Here is a 14,224-nt window from a genome sequence, read left to right as displayed (position 1 = left end):
AAGAAACGGAATTTTTCTCCCATGAGTTTCATTGGATTGTTTTTAGATGATTGGAGTTACGTGTTCAAACCCCCAGTTATTTGCAAGATGGTCGGTTCGAGTAAATACGCCCCATTGACAAATCTACCAAGCCAAAGCATGCCTGTGGTCACCTTACCATCGTTCTGCGTGTACAAACCATCCTGGGTGCAACACGCCGAGAAACCAATGCAACAAATAACACCATCGACTAGTGCGCAACCTGTTCCTAATTCCATCCCCAACAACCTTCACCAGAATTCGTTCCCTCCAAGTCCTTTGCATGGAGGCTTCCGACAACCACCACCTCCTTACGAACTCCCGAGTCCCGCCACATCCACCGCCAGTTCGTATTTAAACAAAAATTTGAATTCGGTCGAACCTGTGCCGACGCCATCAGTGCAAAGGACGCCAGAAGCCAACTCTTTGGCGTTAAACATACTATTGACAGATACGGCTTCGAATATTTTTCGGGATCACAACTTCGACAGTTGTACGTTGTGCGTGTGCAATGCGGTTGGGCGAGTGGTTGGGAATATTCGGGGGGCAGATGCGGGAGTGTATTTAATCAGTTCGTCCTGTGATAAAACGCACGGTGTTCAACAGCCTAGTAGTCCGTTTCCGGGGGCTTGTGGGCTCGGACAACCGCCTCCGTACGGGGGAATGTTGTCGCCGCCTCACCACCAACAACAGATGCTTGTTGATGAAGACGGCATCAGGTGCAGCTGCGGGTTTTCGGCTGTTGTTAATAGGAGGCTCGCTTACGGAAGTGGACTGTTCTATGAAGACGAGATGGAAATTACTGGTACGTCCGCACCTCCTCCTCCTCGTCAAATCTAATTTCTTGTTTTTTAGGTATCGCCGAGGATCCGGGCGAAAAGAAGAAACCATCTCTTCTATCGTTCCTCATCTCCGCCAGTTCGATTAAACTCGACCCGAGCATAGACCGCGAACAAGTGGATGTCCTCCCTCATGGTCTCCTCGAATTAATTCGCGAACAGTGCGTCTTCATCCCCAGCACAGCGAACGCCTTGTGTCGAGCAGCACGTTATATTTGCCCCAAACCGACGAGATTCTCTAGCAATGTTCACGTCCTCGAATATTCAGACAGTAACGAAGTCACTGCTATCGCCCTCGAACAAAGTAGAAACTCATTCGAAAGTTTATCGGTGTGCAAGATGGAGGAAAACCATCAAAAGCACCAGAAAACGGGAAGTTACGCGGTGCACAGGTGGCCTTTCTTGAGGGCCAATGGACCACAGTGCAACCAGGACATCGTGAGGGTGATGAAGTCGCTGCAGCCGTTGCTGCAGGAGGCGATACAGAAGAAGTGCCAGACGAGGCTGTGGGAGGCGCCGTCGGCGGTCAAGGGGCCGTTGACGTGGCGGCAGTTCCACAGGTACGAAAACTTTCTTAAAATCTCTGGACAGTTTAACACTTGAGTTTTTTTAGGCTGGCTGGTCGCGGCACGGAAGATCGATGCGAGCCCCAACCCATCCCCTCGGTGGTGGTGGGCCACGACAAAGACTGGCTGTCTCTCTCCCCCTACGCCATCCAACACTGGGAGAGCCTCCTTCTGGAGCCCTACTCCTTCGCCCGCGACGTCGCCTACATCGTCGTAGCACCAGACAACGACGCAATTCTCCCCCGAGTCCGCTCCTTCTTCAAGGAACTCTCAACAGCGTACGAAATGTGCAAATTAGGACGACACAGCCCCATCACCAAAGTTCTCCGCGATGGTATCTTAAGAGTGGGCAAAACGGCCAAGTCGAAGATCGGCAACGAACCGGTGGAAGACTGGTTCACGTTGCTGGGAGAAGGAGAAATAACCGACATGTTAAAATTGTACGCGCAAGTGTGCAAACATCATTTGGCACCGCATTTACAGCAAGTTCCGATGGATAAGACGCTGTTGGATCCGCCGCAGGACAGCAATGATAAGCCGGCACCGAGTCCAATGCCGCCGCCGAGCACGCCGGATGGGGCAGGGCCGAGCTCGGGGGCGGAAAAAGCGCCGAACACGCCGAAGAGTGAACAAGGTAAAAATACCAATGCGACCTCCAGTGATCTAACGAAATCTTCTTTCAGATGGAGACGGCATGAAAGACTCGACACCTCAAACAAACACAGTTCCTGAAAACCCTTACGACGACGACGAACGAGAGGTTCCTTCAGTGGTGGTGTATCTCGTGGAGCCCTTCTCCTTAGGTTCGGACCAACCCGAGCTGCAGAGATTAGCTTGTCTTGCACTTCTACGGTGCTTTCAATCCGTGCTTGCGGCCGTTCCTGAAAACATCCGCAACAACATCAGCGTGCAGGTACGTTGGAGTTTATACCCCCAGAAGGTGTTAACTTCTTTTTTAGATCATATCTTTGGAAAGCATTGTTGAGCTGGGGAAGGCTAGAGATAGGACGCGTCACAGCGACCACATGAGAGCGCTCTCCTTGAACATCTTCTCACAGTGTCGGCGCCTCCTGGTGCACACGAACAACGTCAAATCCTTAACAGGCTTCGGGACGGCTGCAATGGCCGATCACTTTTTGAAGAGCAAAGATGTGAGTTGATTGACTGCTACTTGATTAGTGTGTTACTGTTAATTTTCTAGGACAAGAACCGCGCCGCGTATAAATTGTACACTCCGCCCTACATCTTGGCCCCCATGCGTGAAAAAGTCGAAGCGGTGGAGTCGTTCGGGAAAGGAACAGGAGACCAAGCGTCAGTTCTCTACCTCAGCTACTGTCTCTCGGAGGATCAAAGCTGGTTGCTGGCGGTCGCCACCGACGAGCGTGGTGAAATTTTCGAAACCATCACCATAAATATCGATATTCCCAACCGAAGTCGCCGGAAAAAGGCGTCAGCGCGTCGGATAGGCCTCGAGAAATTGATGAACTTTATCTTGGGAGTGATGTCGCAAAGTGTGCGCCCATGGCGGCTTGTGGTGGGCCGCTTGGGGCGCATCGGCCACGGCGAACTGAAAGGTTGGAGTTGGTTGTTGAGCAAAAAGAACCTCCTGAAGGCTTCGAAATATTTGAAAGAGATCTGTAATCAATGTTCGTTAATGTATCCTAGCTCAGTACCCTGCATACTTAGCGCATGTCTCGTAAGTCTCGAACCCGATTCGGTTTTACGGTTGATGCCGGATCAGTTCACTCCTGATGAACGCTTCAGTCAAGCCAGCGTCAACTCGCAACTCTCCACGCCACAAGACGTGAGCTGCACGCATATTCTGGTGTTTCCTACAAGCGCTACAACCCAATCCTCTCAAACTACGTTCCAAGAACAACACATTACTCCAGAACTGGTAGACGACGAACTCATTTTCAGTGCTTTTACGGCCGAAGAGATGCCTGAAGGAATCGACAGTGACTTCAGCGACATCTTTAACTGGCCGGAGACAGGTCCGGGTGGCGGACAGAGTCCCACGGGAAGTCCTCGACGGGAAGAAATGGGACAAGAAAGTCCCAATTGCGGCATCAACAACGGCCGACAGGGAAGTCCGTTTCATTCCGGTGCAAACAACTCAAAAAGTAACGAATCGGTTGAAGAAGTGGGGACGTTGCTACAACAACCTCTGGCGTTGGGGTATTACGTCTCCACCGCTCCAACAGGAAGAATGCCGAAGTGGTTTTGGGCTTCGTGCCCGCATTTAGAGGGAATTTGTCCGGCTTTCTTGAAAAATGCGTTGCATTTGCACAGTCCGAGCATACAGCAGAACTCGGACGATCTGTTCCAACAGGCGGCGGTCACGTCGCATCCGCTGGATTCCCAGTACACCACTGATGTCTTAAGGTGAGGAAACTTAATTCATTTATTCAGGTTGCAAGTAGTGTGGTGTGTAAATGGGGTTTTGGGGACAAAAGACGATCGTGTAGAGTCGGTCAAGTTGCAAATGTCACATTTTCATCGTGTAATTTGTGCTGTTGCAAGGGTTGTGTTGGAATGTGCTATGTCATTGTGATTTATTAAAATTCAATTGCAAGTGTGGCTAATTTCACTTTTAAGGGCTCGCACCTAATCATTATTATTATTATTAATCTAAATACACAGCAAATTTTATGTCAAAATGGGCAAATGTCAAATTCTGGGGTCTCAAACCTTGTCATCTTGAAATGTAAAAAAATATTCGAAATGTTGCTTGATTCCCTATTATGGAATCGTCTTTTGTTTATGTGGGCGGAGTTAAACCAAACCATCTCGGTAGGCCATGCCTGTGTAAAATACCCTTAACAATGCAAATCAGCCTTTACCGATTTTAGTTACAAATCTGTCAATGTCAGTTCGAATTTTAGCAAAAATTACTTCAATAAATGAATGACTCGATGTCTATGGTGCGCGGAATTTGTTCAATTTTATAGTTATTTGTGACCGAAAGACAGGAAATGGTGCAACTTGAGAGTTCTGATTGTTTGATCGGATAATGGTACCAACCTTGTGCCACTAAAATCGCTATTTAAGAATTGAAATTGGTGGATGCGCCGGGTCAGTAAATTTTCTTTTTGTTTTGCAGATACGTACTTGAAGGCTACAACGCTCTGTCTTGGCTAGCACTGGATTCTAACACAAAGGACCGATTGTCTTGTTTGCCTGTCCACATGCAGGTTTTAGTCCAGTTATATCATACTACAGCAGCGCTTTTGTAAACCACTGAATTAGTTGGTGCTTTATTTTTTAATTTGTCAAGTTGTTGACTCTGAATATCGTTTTAACTTTTTTTGTTGAGTTTTTTTTAAAAAAACGTGACACGTTCAGAAGAAACGCGAATTCACATATAAAAAAATACTCATTCTGACGTAATTTTAGTAATCAGTTGATTTTTTATTGTGTGACAAAGCCAATAATGTTTTTTTAATTATGTGTACAAACAAAAAAATGTGATATTTAGAGGTTAATTTTAAGAGTAATCCGATAAGAACGCCGAAAGTTTTAATTAACTGCCAGTTAGTTCAGTGTTTTGCAAAGTGTTTTTGACAAAGTGTGTTACATAGGTTGTTGTTTTATTTGTTGTTAATTTTGCGATTTAAAATTTTTGAATATTGTAAAGTTGTAAATTATGTACAAGAAATAATTTATTTTTCTGTTGTTGTATATAAATATGTACAAAACGAAATGAAACCGAGATACTTAGACTGATAATAGGCAAATTAAACTATCAAAATTTTATGTAGACCATACTAATCGACATTTGTTGGTAAATAATCAAACCAAGTTTGCCAAAGACAGATGGAGATGAGACTTTGGGTACAATCGTGTCTATGTACATAAAAAACGTAATTAAACATTTTAGGACAATTTGTACATAAGAAATAATTAATCAAAAATTTCTGTCAATTTGCTACATTTTACAATAGTCCTAGCAGAAATGTTATTAACCGATGTACGTATATTGAATGTAATAAACATGTATTTAAAACAATACTGGGGCCAATGGTTTAAACGTATCTTATTAAAACTTGCCTCAGAAGTTATCATTAAATGGTCACAACTCGGGTGTTTCAGTGAAATGTTTCGACGGCCTGTGCATGATTTCGTTACCCATTTAGTTGTAGCATTTACTATCGTAATTATGGACAAGTCTTACCAACGTACTTAAACAAAAGATCTCATTTCTCAGTATGTTGGTAACGATATTTTTGTTGTTTTTTTTTTTCTCAGTCGTTGTCCTTTTTTGTTTCACCATTCTGTGATTTTGGTTGCTCTGTGGAGTCGGTAATCTGAAACAACTGTACTAATAACTTTTAACAGTATTTTTATATAACTTGTAATTTCCCGGCGTTTCATCCTTACTTACCCTCTTATTATTTATATACTTATTTAATTTTACACAATATATTTTTATTATGAACGGTATAGGACTGTTACTTGTTCAAATAGAGTCGTTCAACATTTGTACTGTACATAAATAGCTACTGTTGTATAAGAATATGTCAATTTTAGGGAATTGGGATTTATAGTTAAATAAATTTGTAAATATTTTATTGACATTAGTTGAAATAGTAAATACACATAAAATGTTAATAACTTTATAAATAATTATATACATATAATTAGGTATTATTAATAAATCGCTCCATGAGTATAAATACCCACTTTATTCTCTCACAAAACTAATTCAAAACGAAATTAAATTCTCAGTAGTTTGGGACTTCTGCAACTGCTTCTGTTCGTTTTTCCAGAAGTTAAAATCTCGTAAAATCGGCCTGCCGTACGCATTATGTAACTCCCTAAATGTAATACTAGCTTTTCCCGTGGGAATACTATCAGACCATCGACTCTCTTCTAACCGAACTAAAAATCCAGTTCATCAACTGCATAAAGGAAAATTTCTGCCTTACTTGAATTGTTGCTAGATCTCAAACTATGCGAGCGTTGATGCGGAGTACTCTCAGGTTTATTAAACGGGTTGTGTCTATGTCTCGGCGGAGGAACCGGCGAATTCGCCGTCTGGATGACCGGAAGCGGCGTTTCTAAAACAACGTAGAATTTACTCAGTCCGACTTCATAATTATCAATTTGTGCGAAATTCATCGCTACTGTTATCACAAAATCTAGATAAGATAATCACCATCTATGTCGTCAAGCTGACGTTGCAGTTCTGCCACCATTAATTTCATGTAGTCGAAGCCTGCACACGCTAGAGCTTTCATCCATTGTTCCATTGCCTCCTGGGACTCGGCCCCCAGAATATAGCACCGATTGTTGGCCCCATGGAAAACGATTTTGAAGCTGAATTGCTCGTCGTCTTCTGCCAACTCTGCAAAACTACAATTAGTTGGGTGGTACGCATGGGATTTATCCTACCAATGGTGCATCCTTCCAGGATTATGACTCCTACAGGCTCCTTATCCCCCTTTTTGTCAAAGTAGAACAGGAGGTTACCTTTCAAAACGAAGTAGCGACGTTGAAAAGTCCGATTTACTTCGCCCCGTTTGTTGAGGTACCCTTCCTTGTCCACGGGGGTGGCCGAAACGGCGTATGCACACAAGTTTTTCTCGTTAATTTTCATTATTTACAAGCACGAAAAGTAAACAATTTAGGTGTCATTTGATGACAGTTCGAAATGCCCGTACCAACGTGAGGGAGGAAAAAGTCACTAGTTACCATAGCAACGGCTGTTGACAGGTTTTCAAACAGTGATGCCTCTGTTTGGAAGTAAATTTTCTCCAAAAAGGGCCCCCATTCGGAAGAATTCCAACAATGCGAGCGGGGTAGACCTCGAAGACTTGGTCTACGGACAGAGAATGGTGCAGTTGAGGTTAGGAAACCAGGAGTTGGTTTTTGAAAATGGGGATTGGATTCCAGGTTTGACTCTACTTTGTGTATGGATTCTTGTTTATTGTGAGAGAATTGATTTTAGAAAATGGGGAGAGTGGAACTGCTCACAAATCCAATCAGAAACTCAGGAAGAAGGTTCAAGAGTTACAGGAAGAGAATAATATGCTCAGGTTAAAATACACAGTGATGCTGAATATGGTAAGTTGTATTCAGAAGGTAGAAAGACTCACTGACTGTTTTAGCTCACTCAAAACACGGCAGAGAGTCATCTGCAAGAGAAAGAATTGGAGAAGTTGCGCAGCAGCAAAGGATGAACTCGAATGGTAATTTGACTGAGTTACCCACATTGGAACGGTACAAAAAAAAAGGAATAAAGTGTCATGTAGAGCTACCTAATACGATCTTTAATATATAATAATAATAAAGTTGTTTCAATAATAGCTATTTATTTGAGAAGGATATTAAGTAATTCATAATGAACGAGGACGTTACTTGTTAACGTCCGAGTTTTTTATGAATTAGTTAATATCCGTAGTAAATACAAAGCTTTATCGAAACATGTACGAATGAGGCAATGCTACCACCCAACAGTTCTGCAAATTTCCAATTTTTGACTTAATTTTTGAACGCGTTGAAACAGCAAGAAAAGCATTTCCCAAGATATTTTATGTTACAATTAATATAAATAAATGGAAATCTTCAGATTTTGGTCTTCGGAGTTGCTTTAATTTTCGAAAATACATTGAATACTATGGATTAAAAACCACTATGCTATTATGAAACGGTAACTATGCTATTATGAAACAGTAACTATGTTATTATGAATTATTTCTATCATCTCTATTATGAAGTACTTGACATGTAAGCATAGAAACGTATTAGATACATCTTAATGTTCATGTTTCGATAAAATTAATAAACAAAATCTCTTTTTGTTTGTCACTTTTCCGAAAAAAGTCAAGATTTCAGTGCGAATTTCAAACATCGATAGAAACTCAACGAAGTTTCGAAACAAAAAATTACTCTCAGATTGTGTTCCTGAGGTCCGATTGATGAAACATGTCTTTGAACCATGAACTAACACCTTTGCTCGATTCTGTCAAAAAAATATGAAAGTGCTCAGATCGACATGAAATTGTGTTGCCAACACAATTAGGCCCTTTTGAACACATTTCTGGCGGTTTTGCCTCGTTATCTGCAAGAATTTTCGAAAAAATTCATTTTAAAACTCATAAAACGAGTTACACTCAAGTCTAGTGGAAGGTGAAAGTTACTACCAAGCTAGGACACACGCCCCAGGTATGACAGTGTGTATTACTGGTTGCATAACAATGTTTAATGTTTATTAATGAATAATTAATTACCTAAAGCTTAATTTGAAAATTGGACTTCAGATTCTGTCTCCTTGCAATGTAATTAATCAATGAAGACCATCTTTGAATTTTTATTTTTCAAAAAAGTCAAGGCGTCAGTTCAAACTTCAAACACCGATAAAAACTGAACGAAGCGTCGGAACTAAAAATAAACTTGAGATTCTTGTTCCTGAGGTTCAAATTGATGAAAAAAATTGGTTTTTGAACAATTTGCAATTTTGACCAAAACCATGAATTAACCCCTTTGATCGATTTTGCCCAAAAAATATGAAAGTTCTCAGATCGACTTGAAATTGTGTTTCCAACACAATTACGCCCTTCTAAACACATTTCTTGCGGTTTTGCTTTACTATCTGCCAGAATTTTCGAAAAAATTCAATTTAAAACTCATAAAACGAGATACACCCAAGTCTAGTGGAAGGTGAAAGTTACTACCAAGCTAGGACACACGCCCCAGGTATGACAGTGTGTATTACTGGTTGCATAACAATGTTTAATGTTTATTAATGAATAATTAATTACCTAAAGCTTAATTTGAAAATTGGACTTCAGATTCTGTCTCCTTGTAATGTAATTAATCAATGAAGACCATCTTTGAATTTTTATTTTTCAAAAAAGTCAAGGCGTCAGTTCAAACTTCAAACACCGATAAAAACTGAACGAAGCGTCGGAACTAAAAATAAACTTCGGATTCGTGTTAATGAGGTTCAAATTGATGAAAAAAATTGGTTTTCGAACAATTTTCAATTTTGACCAAAACCATGAATTAACCCCTTTGATCGATTTTGTCCAAAAAATATGAAAGTTCTCAGATCGACATAAAATTGTGTTTCCAACATAATTAGGCCCTTCTGAACCTATTTTTGGCAATTCCGCCTCATTTTCTGAATTAGTTTTCGAGAAAATCCAATTTAAACATCCATAAAACGAGTTACATTCAAGTCTAGTGGAAGATGAAAGTTACTACCAAGCTAGGACACACGCCCCAGGTATGACAGTGTGTATTACTGGTTGCATAACAATGCCTAATGTTTATTAATAAATAATTAATTACCTACAGCTTAATTTGAAAATTGGATTTCAGTTTCTGTCTCCTTGTAATGTATTTGATTAATAAAGACTATGTTTGGATTTTTATTTTTCGAAAAAGTCAAGTCGTCAGTTCAAATTTCAAACACCGATAAAAACTGAACGAAGCGTCGGAACAAAAAATAAACCTCAGATTCTTGTTCTTGAGGTCCAAATTGATGAAAAAAATTGGTTTTTAAACAATTTTCTATTTTGACCAAAATCATGAATTAACCCCTTTGATCGATTTTGCCCAAAAAATATGAAAGTTCTCAGATCGACTTGAAATTGTGTTTCCAACATAATTAGGCCCTTCTGAACCCATTTCTGGCAATTCCGCCTCATTTTCTGAATTAGTTTTCGAGAAAATCCAATTTAAACATCCATAAAACAAGATACACCCAAGTCCAGTGGAATGTGAAAAAGTTTTTTAAGCTAGGACAAACGCCACAGCTAATACGGTGTGTATAATTGGTTGCATAACTTCACTATATTTTTTTTACAAATAATTACTAATAAAAGCTTGATAACTTTAGATTATCTCTTCTTGCGATGAAAGTGATAAATAGTTTTTTTTTCCATAAAAAATTCAAAATTCCTGCAAATCTCAGACATCGATAGAAACTCAACGAAGCTTTGGAACAAAAAAATGAACCTCAGATTCTTTGTTTCTCAAGGTTCGAATTAAAGACAATAGCCGGTTTTTGACGGATTTTTGTCTTTGACCAAAACCATGAACTAACCATTTTGCTCTATTTTGTACGAAAAATTCAAGTCTGAAGCGCAAATTTGAAACTCAACGAAGCTTCGGAACAGAAAATGAAACTCGAGATTTTGATTGTCCTAAAGTTCGAATTAATGAAGAAATCGACTTTTGAACAATTTTCGAGGCTGACGAAAACCATGAACTAACCCCTTTGCTACATTTTGTCCAACAAATATGTCTTCACATACCCAATAAGACCCTCCAACTGAACCCAATAGAACCAAGCTAAGTCAACGTCACAACAAAGACAGGATTGTTTTTCCTTAAGACCAAATTGATACACAATCATCAATTTGAAGCAACCAAACACAAAAAGAAACAACAAGTCGGAAAATATTTTTTGAATATTATTATAATAATACAAACAAAAGACATATCTTCTGATTCAACAGGCACTTAGGATAAGATTTTTTATTTCGCATGATATATACACTTCTTAGTTGGGGCACTTGTTCTTTGTATGACCTTCTTGTTTACACTTCCCGCATTTTCTCTTTGCTTTCGTCTGATTGTTGTACGGGGCAGGTCGATTATTCTTCGTGTTATTCTTTTTCCTCCAATTCGAGTTTCCTCCATTGCCATCATCATCATCATCACCGCCACCTCCTCCTCCGCCTCCATCATTTCCCTGAAAATCAACCCCCTATCACCCTCGAATCACCCTATAGAATCCTCACCTCATCGGCCCATTGGAAGAACCCGCAACCTTGTCCCATTGGTTTAGGGCAACAATAAAACGACTTCCCTTTATTGGGGCCGTCTTTTGCCACCGTCCTTCTAACAGCTGGCGTGTTGCAATTACAATTAATGTCGTTGTTTCTAACAGTGTTGTTAACAGTTGCGTTGCCATCCTCTGACGCCCACAAGAAGAAATCACAGACTTGGTTCTTGCATTTGTAGAACTTCCTTCCTTTGTTTGGTCCGTCTTTCCGGACTGTCAGTAGCAGCGGCTCTTCGTTGCACTGACAGACGATATCGTTGTCTTCAGTTCGCGAAGCTGAAGGCCCAGGGACATCCAGCAAAGAAGCGTTCCGTCGCGTGTTATTAACCCCATTCGTACGATTGACAGCCGGAGGAGCCACTCGAGTGTGATTGTTCACAACCCTTTGGTTAGCCCCATTGGGGGGAGGAGCCGCTCGGGTTTGATTAGCCCCATTGGGGGGTTTAACCGAAGACAGAGGAATATTAAGAGTTTCCAAAACGTTGAGATCACACCCTCCTACACAGAGAATATTCGGGTTTGGTTCCCCCAAAAACATGTTCTGTCGAAACTTCATTTTGAGACGCTTGACGTGGGGGCCGCACTGCAACACAAAAGTTAAAACACGAAGAAGAAGGTGAGGATACTCACCATGTTGCAACTTTCGTCGGTGAGTTCAACGCTTTCGACGTTCTGCGGCAACCAAATCGCGTTTCTACAATCCGGAAAACCGGAACAACCGATATATTTCCCCTCGTCGTTCTTCTTGCTTCTGAGGATCATATCTTTGCCGCATTTCGGACATTTGAGCACCGGTGTGAAGTTGGCGTTTTTGTACCGTTCCTCTTCAACAGCCTGTGGTCGATCGGCCAACCGATTACCCAAACTCTCATCGATCTGTCTGATTCTTTCAACGACTCTTTCAAACACGGCGCGGTACTTCTGGATCTGTTCCTGTCTGACGACTTCCGGGTCCTTTAAACCGTCACAAATGAGTTTCAGATCCTTTTCAAAATCCGCTCTGAGTGTAGGTTTGGCTAGACTGATCTCCAATCCGATGTTGTTGTAACCTTCCACCAGCCCCATTCCTAGAGTCCCCGGGACGAAGTAGGTGTTCTCATGCAGCCCCACGTACTCGCGGGATTTTATCGTATCGATGTGTTCTGCATGGGTGGCGTCGGTGCCGATTCCGTGCTTTTCCATCAACGCGATCAAATCCGCTTCGGTGAGCAGTTTGGGGGCTGTGGTGGCGCTTTCGTGGAGCTCCAACACTGTGGGGGTGAACGTATCCCCTTCTTCATAATGATTGATTTCTTTCGCGTTCCACTTCTCGTAGATGTACACGTCGAGGTAGTTCTTCTCGAGAATCACCAGCCCCTTCGCTGTAAACTTCTCCCCGGCGATGTCCGCAGTTACGATCGTCTCGAAGCCTTGCGCGTCTTTGTGGACACACGCTAAGAAGTGTCGGACGATGTACTCATAGACCCGCTTCTCGTTGCCTTGGAGGGAATTCGTATATTTCGTCGGGTGGATGGGGGGATGGGCTTGATCCGACTTTTTACCTTGTCGAGGATGAGGGCCCCCTTCATTCATAACCCTGTGAGCGAAGGCCCCCCAATGCTCGTCGTTCTGTTGCTGTGTTACCAAGTTCACCAAATTCAACTCTTTGGGGAAGATGTTCGTTTCAGTACGTGGGTAACTGATAAATCCTTGATTGTAGAGCTTCTCGGCGATTTTCATGGTGTCTTTCGCGTTGATTTTGAGTTTCTTGGAAACTGTTTTTTCCATCTCCACGGTGTCGAGGGGGAGCGGCCTCCATTTACTCTTCGGTTTGCCTTGGACGCTCTCCACCGTAGCCAGCGGGTTTTCTTTACAAATATCTAAAATCGCTTCGCAGGCATTCTTGTCGAACAAACGGTCCCGCTTCCACAAGAACTCAGTCGTGATCTCTTTTACTTTGTGATTCACTGAAATCAAAACCAATTAAACCAACTCCAAGGGGGCTCAATCCTTACTTTTAATCTTCCAAAAGGGCTCAGGAATGAAGTCTTCAATTGCTTGGTACCTATCAACCACAAAACCAAGAGTTGGGAATTGGCACGAGCCGTAACTGATCAACTTATCGGCTAGTTTCGCAGGAAACACCCGTTGGAGTCTCAGAGTTTGAAGGCGAGTGAAAGCAGCCCCTGTTAAACCCATTAAAGACAGTTTTCACCAATTTTAACCAACCTGTCCTCAAATCCAACTCTTGTCTCACATCGACCGCATCACTGACGTTCTTATTAGGTTGTCCCAAAGTGCCCAACGCCCGGAATATTGACTGTGCGGTGATTTCAGAGAACTTCGCTCGATAGATTCTTAGATTAGGTTTAACATCAGTGCAAACCTTGATAATCTCAAATCCGATATTCTCACCCTCTCTATCGCAATCCGTCCATATGATTAACCCCTGACAGTGTCTAATTTCCATCTCTAGTGTCCTCTACAAACAGAAATAAAAAAGTGAGGTTAGGATCCCAACTCACCTTAATCTTCTGGTAGTCTTCACTGCACGACTTGTGGACGGGGGCATCAAAAAGGACAAGCGGATTACAAGACTTCCAACTCCGGAAAGCCGCAATAAACTCGTAATTCAACAAATGACCAGAGACTGAAGTCATGACCATTCTAGCTTGTTGCCCCAAAACGGTGGCATCAAATTCGTAGATTTTGTTGTATTGTGACTGTCCCTCCCTCTGTAACAAAACGTGAGCGTGAGAGTCTCCAAGGGGGCTTACTTACCCTAGTTGAGGCACCTTTGGATAAAATGGCAGCGATGTTTTTGGCGGCATCGTTTTTCTCCGCTACATTTAAATATTTCATTGCTGCTGTCTTCGTGTTAGTGGCACAGAGGCGTTTTCCAATGTTTAAAACTGAAGAAACACATAAAAATCCCATTGAAATTCACATTTTGGAAAATAGGATTTGATTTGAAATGTCATATTTGGTGACAAAGTAAAAGTTCCTAGATTTTTCTGCGGGAACGG

The 14,224-nt window shown here is 41.8% G+C and overlaps 4 protein-coding genes across 4 annotated transcripts in view; 2 read left to right on the top strand and 2 right to left on the bottom strand.

Moving 5' to 3' along the window:
- skd (mediator complex subunit skuld) overlaps positions 1-4,667 on the top strand; it is a 31,204-nt gene extending 26,537 nt beyond the window's left edge. The window contains exons 10-16 of the mRNA XM_088041030.1: positions 47-823; positions 874-1,417; positions 1,471-2,057; positions 2,107-2,336; positions 2,383-2,574; positions 2,625-3,808; positions 4,527-4,667. Of these exons, the coding sequence (XP_087897156.1) occupies positions 47-823; positions 874-1,417; positions 1,471-2,057; positions 2,107-2,336; positions 2,383-2,574; positions 2,625-3,808; positions 4,527-4,659 (3,647 nt within the window). The 3' untranslated portion in view covers positions 4,660-4,667. The remainder of the gene's footprint in view (positions 1-46; positions 824-873; positions 1,418-1,470; positions 2,058-2,106; positions 2,337-2,382; positions 2,575-2,624; positions 3,809-4,526) is intronic.
- Positions 4,668-5,975: 1,308 nt separating this feature from the next.
- LOC148171126 (sesquipedalian-1-like) lies at positions 5,976-7,099 on the bottom strand. Its single transcript, XM_088041033.1, has 4 exons — positions 6,818-7,099; positions 6,582-6,770; positions 6,352-6,483; positions 5,976-6,304 (listed from the first exon to the last, which is right to left on the bottom strand). Exons 1-4 carry the CDS (start codon positions 7,020-7,022, stop codon positions 6,129-6,131), a joined length of 702 nt encoding a protein of 233 aa, XP_087897159.1. The 5' UTR covers positions 7,023-7,099; the 3' UTR covers positions 5,976-6,128.
- A 9-nt stretch (positions 7,100-7,108) lies between these two features.
- Positions 7,109-7,869, top strand: Cby (beta catenin antagonist chibby). The gene is made up of 3 exons (XM_088041035.1): positions 7,109-7,318; positions 7,374-7,489; positions 7,534-7,869. The coding sequence occupies exons 1-3, from the start codon at positions 7,153-7,155 to the stop codon at positions 7,603-7,605; spliced, it is 354 nt and encodes a 117-aa protein (XP_087897161.1). The 5' UTR covers positions 7,109-7,152; the 3' UTR covers positions 7,606-7,869.
- Positions 7,870-10,853: 2,984 nt separating this feature from the next.
- Top3alpha (topoisomerase 3-alpha) lies at positions 10,854-14,197 on the bottom strand. The gene is made up of 7 exons (XM_088041734.1): positions 13,980-14,197; positions 13,724-13,933; positions 13,428-13,680; positions 13,214-13,384; positions 11,850-13,165; positions 11,176-11,802; positions 10,854-11,126 (listed from the first exon to the last, which is right to left on the bottom strand). The coding sequence occupies exons 1-7, from the start codon at positions 14,133-14,135 to the stop codon at positions 10,935-10,937; spliced, it is 2,925 nt and encodes a 974-aa protein (XP_087897860.1). The 5' UTR covers positions 14,136-14,197; the 3' UTR covers positions 10,854-10,934.
- Between the last annotated feature and the right edge of the window lie 27 nt (positions 14,198-14,224).

This window comes from Gnatocerus cornutus, chromosome 7, assembly GCF_029298725.1.
Source record: "Gnatocerus cornutus isolate USDA-ARS CGAHR chromosome 7, icGnaCorn1.1, whole genome shotgun sequence".
Classification (NCBI taxonomy): Eukaryota; Metazoa; Arthropoda; class Insecta; order Coleoptera; family Tenebrionidae; genus Gnatocerus; species Gnatocerus cornutus.
Note: the sequence above shows the minus strand (reverse complement) of the source record. Positions and strands in the feature narration are given on the sequence as shown.

Bases quoted from the DNA above. Each gene is read 5' to 3' on its own strand.
- Cby (XM_088041035.1), top strand. From the start codon at position 7,153: ATGCCTCTGTTTGGAAGTAAATTTTCTCCAAAAAGGGCCCCCATTCGG. The intron at 7,319-7,373 runs GTTTGACTCTAC...AATTGATTTTAG, and splicing joins AAATGGGGATTGGATTCCAG to AAAATGGGGAGAGTGGAACT. The intron at 7,490-7,533 runs GTAAGTTGTATT...TGACTGTTTTAG, and splicing joins ACACAGTGATGCTGAATATG to CTCACTCAAAACACGGCAGA.
- Top3alpha (XM_088041734.1), bottom strand. From the start codon at position 14,135: ATGGGATTTTTATGTGTTTCTTCAGTTTTAAACATTGGAAAACGCCTC. The intron at 13,934-13,979 runs GTAAGTAAGCCC...GTTTTGTTACAG, and splicing joins CCAAAGGTGCCTCAACTAGG to AGGGAGGGACAGTCACAATA. The intron at 13,681-13,723 runs GTGAGTTGGGAT...TTCTGTTTGTAG, and splicing joins AAGACTACCAGAAGATTAAG to AGGACACTAGAGATGGAAAT.
- LOC148171126 (XM_088041033.1), bottom strand. From the start codon at position 7,022: ATGAAAATTAACGAGAAAAACTTGTGTGCATACGCCGTTTCGGCCACC. The intron at 6,771-6,817 runs GTAGGATAAATC...GTAGTTTTGCAG, and splicing joins CCTGGAAGGATGCACCATTG to AGTTGGCAGAAGACGACGAG. The intron at 6,484-6,581 runs GTGATTATCTTA...ACGTTGTTTTAG, and splicing joins TCAGCTTGACGACATAGATG to AAACGCCGCTTCCGGTCATC.